Below are 8,050 nucleotides of genomic sequence, written 5' to 3'. Positions count from 1 at the left end.
CACACACACACACACACACACACACACACACACACACACACACACACTTTTGAGATGAACAACTTGTATTAGTTTGAATTGCACAATGATGTAACACATAAAAATAAAAAAAATAAAATGGGTTGTAAAGCTGTACCAGTTTATCAGACAGGACACACTGCAGGAAACCAGTTCCGTCTCTCAGCACGATAAACATCAGGTTCTTCCCTGTAGGAGAGAGAAAAAGTTCACAGTGAACGGAGATACGGTTAAAATAGGAAGACACTCTGAATTTAATGCCTTTACACACCGACACCACCAGCGTTACGAATGAACTACGTGAAAACCTGAAATACTCGCCTGCCGATATTTTGCATATACAAATATATTGTGTGAATCAATCGCACAAAGAAAGAACAGTGTGTAAAGGCCTTCAGTGTTGAAGACCAGAGACAAACACAGCAGTCAGATTAATATCATGTTTTGTTTCCTCACCCTGTCTCCTGAGGCGATGAACCCATCCGAACACTTTGACTCTCTGCCCTCTCTTGGCCTCCAGATGATGGATTTTAACCTGCAAAACAGTCCACGCTCACCTTTAGCTCACTAGCACAATAGGGCACAGCTGGATTTAGGGTTGGGTACCAACAACTGTGAAGCACTGAAAGCTGTACTGAATAACTGGTCAGATCTGTAATCTCCTCTATATATTCTTTGCTCACACAGTTCCTGATTAAGAACTTTATTTTGCTCATTTTAAAACGGCTTGCGTACCTTTAGACAACATTTAACACTTAGACCAGCCCAGTGCTCACCCTTGTTTTAAAAAGGACCTACGTGGCTTCTTGCAGCACAAGACGACTAAATCCTGGTTTAGGAAAGAAATGCAGTCTGAACTGTCTCCATAAAATAATTCATATCTAATTCCTTTGCACGTTCAGCATCACTCCTTGTCTGAGATACAGTATGTGTTGTCATGGTAGCTTTGCGACTGAGTCACAGCTGGATCACTTCCGCCGACACAGAACAGGTTACAGACACAAAGTTAGCTGCTAAAGCGGGAAACATTAAAAGGATAAGTCCTGCTTGAGCAGCGCCCGTCTCCAGAAAAACGATCCACCTTCTAAACGACATGCAGCGCTACGTAAAGAGGAAGTTCTACAACGCTGACCACCACGACTAACAAACTATCTGACCTGGGTCTTCTCAGTAGTTGAACAATAAATGGCAAAATACAAATAAAAAAAGAGCCGGATGATGAAATCAATAAAACACTAGCCTCCTATTAAAAAAAGGAACGTTCTAGCTGCTAGTGTGCGCTCCAAAGCAGCCGCCTCGGTAAGTGCAGGCAGCTATCCCAGGACGGCCTATTTTACTGTGAACAAATATCATTAATTTAAAAAGATGTATAATTAAATGTGAATGTATCTAGAACTTGATGAGTGTTTGATCAAATCAACAGCTCACTTCAGGCTGTGATTTGTTGATATGAACACATTTATTAACTATGTTCAGTAACTGTTTGTTCACCAGTTACCACTACTTTATGTGATTAAAGACAAACATGGTAATTAACCCTGAGAATGCAGGTTACAATACAAGTGTTTCAGCGGTTACTTGAGCCAACATCCAATAAGTATTATTAGATGAATACAACAGTGGAAACAATATGGCTGACCGTATCAGGCTCAGGCAGGCTGGGGTCCTTCTCAATGTTGATCTTCTTGGCTTCTTCTAGGTTCTTCTCTCTCCTCTCGGTGTCCTCTGCCTGCCACACAAAGCAAACATTTAAAGACACTACACCTGCTTCTTGATCGAATAGACGTATGAATTATAGCTCAACTATGCAAAACTGCACAGAGAGAGGAAGAAACACCCTGAATTTGCCCAGAATTGCTTTTAAGTGAAGTAAATGTTACACACACACACCTCCTTCTTCTCTTTGGAATCGCACTTCGTCTGCTCACGGTTAAAGGCTTTCTTTGAGTTCTTCATCTGCGTCTTAGAGATCACCGCCCAACGCTGAGGAAGACAAAGAAGAGGACCGCATATATGACGGGATGAGAAAAATAAATAAAAGCAACGTATAAAGTGCAGTTTATGAGTTTCTAATTCAGCAGGTTTTTACTGTAGTCAAACTCTGCAACAGCGAGAAAGAAACCTTGGGGTGAAAGACGGTTAAAATAATTAGTGAAAACAACAGATGCTGCAGCTGTGGTTGGAATAAAACCTGCCAAGTTTAAACAGTGTAGAAAACAGTAAAGAGTTTCCTGTGTTAAATTGAAGACATGTTTTAAACCGACCTCTCCCTCCTTCTGTGATTCTACGTAGATGGTCGGGAATGGCTCCTTTCCAGCAAACATCAGAGCCTGTGAGGAGATTTGCACACAAAATCAGATGCTGACAGATCAGTGCAAATCAAACAATGGAGCAAATAGATGATATGCCCACTATTTCTCCTGCTAACGCTACATCCTGTAGCATTAAGCATGTTAAACAACACACGCCTGAATAGAGTTAAGGCAGACAACAGGATGTACTTTAAGCTACATGACCGTTTACCTTGAGGGGAGTTTTGAAGGGTTTCTGCTCCGTGCCGTCTCCGTCCTGGTCGCTGCCACATTTGTCCGACACATACAGCTCCCCTGTGAAGCAGAGGCAGAGTGAGACGTAGCACTCCCTCCCAGTCCTATTAAATACCTTGGATTTAAAGCTACTACGAGGAATAGCTGGTGACTATTTTGATTTTCCTGAAACATAAATTCCATGAGTTGGCCGTCTCTCACACACATTGAAGCTCGTGGCTGATGTCCGGTTGGTGTGCTCTCTGAACGGTTGAGCATCGAGTCAAGAGGAGTGTTTGCACACGGACCCTCCTGATGCTCGCTGAGACTGCAACATCCAGACAAGTCTATTTCCAGTGAACCTGCCACCGTCTTGCTTAAGGATGAGTCAGGTTTTGAACTTTTGCCTCCTGAAGCCAAATTGAAACTAAAGAGCTTAGTCATCTGCAGCTTTACTAGGCTGGACAGAGATAGACAACTTGGATGTACTGTTGGCAGGGCTGGGCAATATCCTATAACTGTATTATATCAATATTGGATCAGACTAGACATCGTCTTAGATTTTTGATGTCGTAATACGGCATAAGTTTGATCATTTCCTGCATATAAAAAATACACTAAAGTGGTGTAATTTCCGTAACTTACCAGACTGTTTTAGCTGTTCTATTATGTGCCTTTACCCATTTAAGTCATTACATCCACATTGCTGATGGTTGTTTATCAGAAATCTCATCGTGCAAATATTTCGTAAAAGCAATCATACGATATCGTCACAATATCAATGGAGGTAAATGGTCACAAAACATTGTGATATTTCAGTTCTCAAAGCTCTGATTGTTGGCGAAACAAGAGTCTGCAGGGAGGTTTGCTGCTCACCAGCATTTCTTGTCCACATTATGCAGAAGAGATGCCAACAAACACACCCATCAATCAAAAGGCAAAAGACCAACAGAAAGCATACACTACATGGCAGAATGTACGTGGACGTCTGAACAGCCTCCACGGTTTGAGGCTTACAAGCTGATGTTGCCCCCAGGAGAGCATTTAGTGAGGACCAACACTGATGTCGGCCGATATGGCACAAGCTGCTGGATGAATAATGATAAAAACCGTAAGCTCATCACACTTAGACTTTTGGCTTCATACACAGACATCAGAACAGATTAAATGATTTAATAAGAGCATATAGACATATATACACACACACACACACACACACACACACACACATATATATATATATACACATATATACACCATAGGTATCTGTGGGTGGATCGAGACCATCTTGACACGCTAGGAAATGAAACGTTACAAGCTGAATCCAAAAAGACGAATAACGTCACGTGTTACTGAGAGCAACCTTGCTGACTATTTTACACTCTCTTTTGACTAAAAGAGTAAAATTATAACGCAAAATCACACCTCGTTAACGTTCACTGGCTGTCGGAGCCCCGTAGCTGCTGCACAGCAGACTGACAGCTGTCATGGCTAAACGTTAGCACACAATGCCCTTTCTCTGACTCAGTTTTTATGTTCGACTTCGTTCGGTATCCACACAAAATGTATGCGACTGTGTAATCCGGCTCCGAATATCGAACCTGACACCTACAGATTCAGATATCGGCGTTAGCTAGCATGCTAACTGCTAACATCACTGCAAATGATGCAATATGCAAGACACACATGTCTTTGGGAGCTAGCTAACGAGCTAGCTCTGGCTAGCTGTTTATTTCTAACTTACCCACTGATACTTGCTCCACACCTTTCGTTAACTCTGTCGCCATGTCTGCGCAGGTGCTAAGACAGTCCGCTGAGGAGGGGAAGCTAAATATTTTTGTATTGGAAAAAATGGAAACGAAACCCCAGAAGCGAGTGTCGGCGGAGTCTATTCAGCTGCGGAAATGCAACTTTACATCAGCCCGGCCGCAGCTCGCTGTCATTGGTTGTCGACACTGGAGGAGGAAGAGGTGAGTCGACTCGCCTATTGCTTTCGGCACATTTCACCAGCGCTGATTGGCGCGCGTTGGGTACGTCACTTCCTTAACAGCGAATCCGATTGGCTGTCTTCCTTGTCAGTTATCTGGTTGGCCAATTAGATCAAAACTAATCTAAAAGCGTCAATCAGCACTTGAGACAAATCAGTTTTTGCTAAAATAAATAAATAAAATGTACGACGCAATACTGTACAAAAATACAACGCTACTAAACTGATGCCGAGTAAAAATGAAATAATATAAAATCGCTTTTTTGGCTCAGTTCATTTTTAAGGTATTTGGGGAAGTGTTGATGTCAATTATTAAAACATTGATTGACTCAGAAGGGGTTTTAATATGTTTGATTTATTAAATTGCAGTGATAAGGAGAAGTGCTTCAAGGCTCATGCAGCTGAACAGAGAACTGAAAAGATTACAGCAACAATACAAACAAACATCAAACTATACAGACCAAATAACAGGTGAGGGGCTCAATCATCACAACAGGTCAATGTTTGTTCAGAGAAGTCTATATGGCAATATAAATTATTCTGTTCAGTTATTTATTGGCAAAAATATGATTTTTAAATCCCACAATGCTGGCCTCTCCTTAAAATGTAGAGGTCTCCCACAATCCTTAACTAATTTACAGAAAATAAAAACATAAGTTACTTATTATTTCCCGACACATTTAAAACAAGAAATGTCCCAAAATAATATTCTATTTATTGCATCACCATCCCTCACACAATTTTCTGTGTATCTGTATTTAATTACTACAATTTTTGTATTTATTTTGTAATTGTTTACTTGAAAGACGAATAACAAAAACGTTTTTTAAAAGATGAAAACTCGCTGGTCGTCATGAGCAGTGATAACCACCATGGCTGAGAAGCGAAAGAACGCTACATACAGAAACTCTACATTAGTTGTGTGTTTGAGGCTCCACAGATTTTAACAGAGGCTCCACTAAAGTGAGTACCAAATCCAGGACAGAGAGGCTGAGTGAATGTGGTCTGGACTCTGTGGAGGAGGGTCATGGTCTCAGAGACGCTGTAGAAACACAGAATCCCTGCCCTGTGGTCCAGGTACACTCCTACTGTGGAGGACTGAGGGCCTGAGAGGGAGGTTATCATGTTGTTATGTCTGAATTCATAACCGTCGTGGAAACATTTTAGTGCCCACGACTTGTCGTTGTTTCCAAATGCACTCTCTCTTCCTGCCCTGCTCATGCTCTTGTATGCGACTGCTACAACAACGCCTTGCCCATTCCACTTCACCTCCCAGTAACAACGTCCAGTCAGCATTTGTCTACACAAATGCTGACGCCAGTCAGTGAAGCTGTCTGGGTGACCACCATATAAAAATGCATTATAATTGCATTCTACCTGTAGGCTATCTCTAACGGTTGAATGTTTATGTGCTGTGGTGTAATCCAGTGTGATTTCACACGAGTATTTGAGGAAATCTGTTCTGGTCTGTGGCGGTAAAACATCTTCCATCCCTGCCAGTGCGATCCTGCTCCATTCCTCGCTCAGATTGTCCTGTAGTTTCTCTCTGGCCTCCGACACAGCCGCGGTCACATCCTCTGCGTACCTCTGGGAACGGATCGTGACGCTGGGCGACTCTGTAGCCTCGGCGAGACGCGACAGCGAGGCGTAGCTGTGCAGAAACCGGGTGTGATCCGCCGCGCGCGAGAGGCTCTCCAGCTCGGCGTCTTTCCCGCTCAGCTCGGCGATCTCCTGCTGCAGCTTCTCCTGAAGCCCGTTCACGTGACTCACTTCCGATTTCTGACGAGATCTGATCTGTCTCTTCGCGTCCATGAAGATCTTCTCGCTGTCCCTCACAGCTTCATCAGCGTAGCGATTGATAGCCTCCACCTCCAGCTGAAGCGCCTTCTCATCTTTCTCTCTGTTCTGGATTCTCTGCTGGATCTTCTGTCGACTCGCCCCGAGCTCTTTCTGCCTCTTGGCCATTTCTGCTGCAGCTGAGACTGTGTCGTGGCCTTTATGTTCGTCCATGGAGCAGAGAATACAAATACACTGTTGATCAGTGCGGCAGAAAATCTTTATCACCTCATTGTGACGAGTACAGATGTTCTCCTGAAGCTCCTTAGAGGGGTCGATCAGCTTGTGTTTCTTTAATTGAGTAACTTCATAGTGAGGCTGGAGGTGCTGCTCACAGTAAGAGACCACACACTGCAGACAGGACTTGAGAGCTTTCAGTTTTCTCCCAGTGCAGACATCACAAGCCACATCTTCAGGTCCAGCATAGCAGTGATCAGCTTGGAGTCCCGTCTTCATCAGTTCCTCCACTAAATCTGCCAGCATGGTGTTTTTCACCAGGACAGGCCTCGGTCCAAATGTCTGTCTGCACTGAGGACAGCTGTGGAGCTTCTTCTGATCAGTTTCATCCCAGTAGTTTTCAACACAGCTCCTACAGTAGCTGTGTCCACAGGGAATAGTCACTGGATCCTTCAGGAGGTCCAGACAGATCGAACAGCAGAGCTTGTCCTGGTCCAGCTGAACTCCTCGCTGCGCCATTTTACCTCTCAGAGACTTTCGTTCGAGAGCAGGAAGGAGGAGGAGGAGGAGGAGCTATGAGGTTAGATTCATTCCAGGAAGAGGAGTGATTTCAACGAGGCTGCGTGTGTTTACAGCACCCGTTGCAGTGAAACATGCAGTGAGGAGTACGACACTGACCTGGACAGGATCAGTGGGCTTCGTGATCGTCAAACAAAGCTGGTTCACTCACTAATGTTTTATCAATTGTGAAGAGTGCAGAAAATAAAATGTTTGTGCTGTTAGTCGACAGCTTTTGAAATAGTTATTTCACAAATCATGAACCTTCGGAAGCTCAGAGAGAAGTGAAAAAACTAATATACCGAACAGGAGAAAAAGGTTTTGTGCCTTCCATCTGTATTTAGTTTACTTTACAGAACTTGATAACACAAGATGTAGCTTATATTTAGAGTGCATGGAGAAATTAAAACTCACCTGGAAGTAAACACGAATGCTGAGTCCTACTTAGAACACGAGGAGGTGGAGGTGGTGCACTCAGCCTCTTGTAACCGAAAGGACTATTACACAACTAACAGTTAAAAAATGATCCCGACAGAAAAAACAATTTGTTTCACCTGTTTTTATCTGAACGAAAGTAATTTGTAAAAATTGTTATTTTCTACTGTTTCACAGAATACAGATTAAGTAGTTTAGAGAGATTACCCTGGCAAAACCATATTTAGAAAAACTGTTCTCAAATCATAAACACAGGAGAGAAAACTATTGTGATCACTCAGAAATTATTTTTTCTCACTTGCCTCATATACATATAGACATATATATTGTGTATATATACACGGTATATACATACATATATATATTTATTATACATACGTATTGTATATATATATATATATATATATATAGATATATACAGTACATACATACATAACGATGTCCATGCTGCTTCTGTCTTTATTGCAATACTAGACCTGTTACCAGTGCCACATTCACTGCTACCCCCCCCCCC

The 8,050-nt window shown here is 42.6% G+C and overlaps 2 protein-coding genes across 2 annotated transcripts in view; both read right to left on the bottom strand.

Annotated features, from left to right (window-relative positions):
- nars1 (asparaginyl-tRNA synthetase 1) overlaps positions 1-4,508 on the bottom strand; it is a 10,879-nt gene extending 6,371 nt beyond the window's left edge. Inside the window, exons 1-7 of the mRNA XM_031855565.1 lie at positions 4,288-4,508; positions 2,542-2,624; positions 2,283-2,348; positions 1,909-2,001; positions 1,658-1,747; positions 475-553; positions 137-207 (exon numbers count right to left, since the gene is read on the bottom strand). Coding sequence (XP_031711425.1) covers positions 137-207; positions 475-553; positions 1,658-1,747; positions 1,909-2,001; positions 2,283-2,348; positions 2,542-2,624; positions 4,288-4,330 — 525 coding nt within the window. The 5' untranslated portion in view covers positions 4,331-4,508. The remainder of the gene's footprint in view (positions 1-136; positions 208-474; positions 554-1,657; positions 1,748-1,908; positions 2,002-2,282; positions 2,349-2,541; positions 2,625-4,287) is intronic.
- A 268-nt stretch (positions 4,509-4,776) lies between these two features.
- On the bottom strand, positions 4,777-7,121 carry LOC116388016 (tripartite motif-containing protein 16-like). Its single transcript, XM_031855566.1, has one exon. It carries the CDS (start codon positions 7,060-7,062, stop codon positions 5,440-5,442), a length of 1,623 nt encoding a protein of 540 aa, XP_031711426.1. The 5' UTR covers positions 7,063-7,121; the 3' UTR covers positions 4,777-5,439.
- Positions 7,122-8,050: the final 929 nt, after the last annotated feature.

The sequence above is a fragment of the Anarrhichthys ocellatus genome, unplaced genomic scaffold, assembly GCF_004355925.1.
Source record: "Anarrhichthys ocellatus isolate YVR2014 unplaced genomic scaffold, GSC_Weel_1.0 scaffold16, whole genome shotgun sequence".
In the NCBI taxonomy this organism is placed as follows: Eukaryota; Metazoa; Chordata; class Actinopteri; order Perciformes; family Anarhichadidae; genus Anarrhichthys; species Anarrhichthys ocellatus.
Note: the sequence above shows the minus strand (reverse complement) of the source record. Positions and strands in the feature narration are given on the sequence as shown.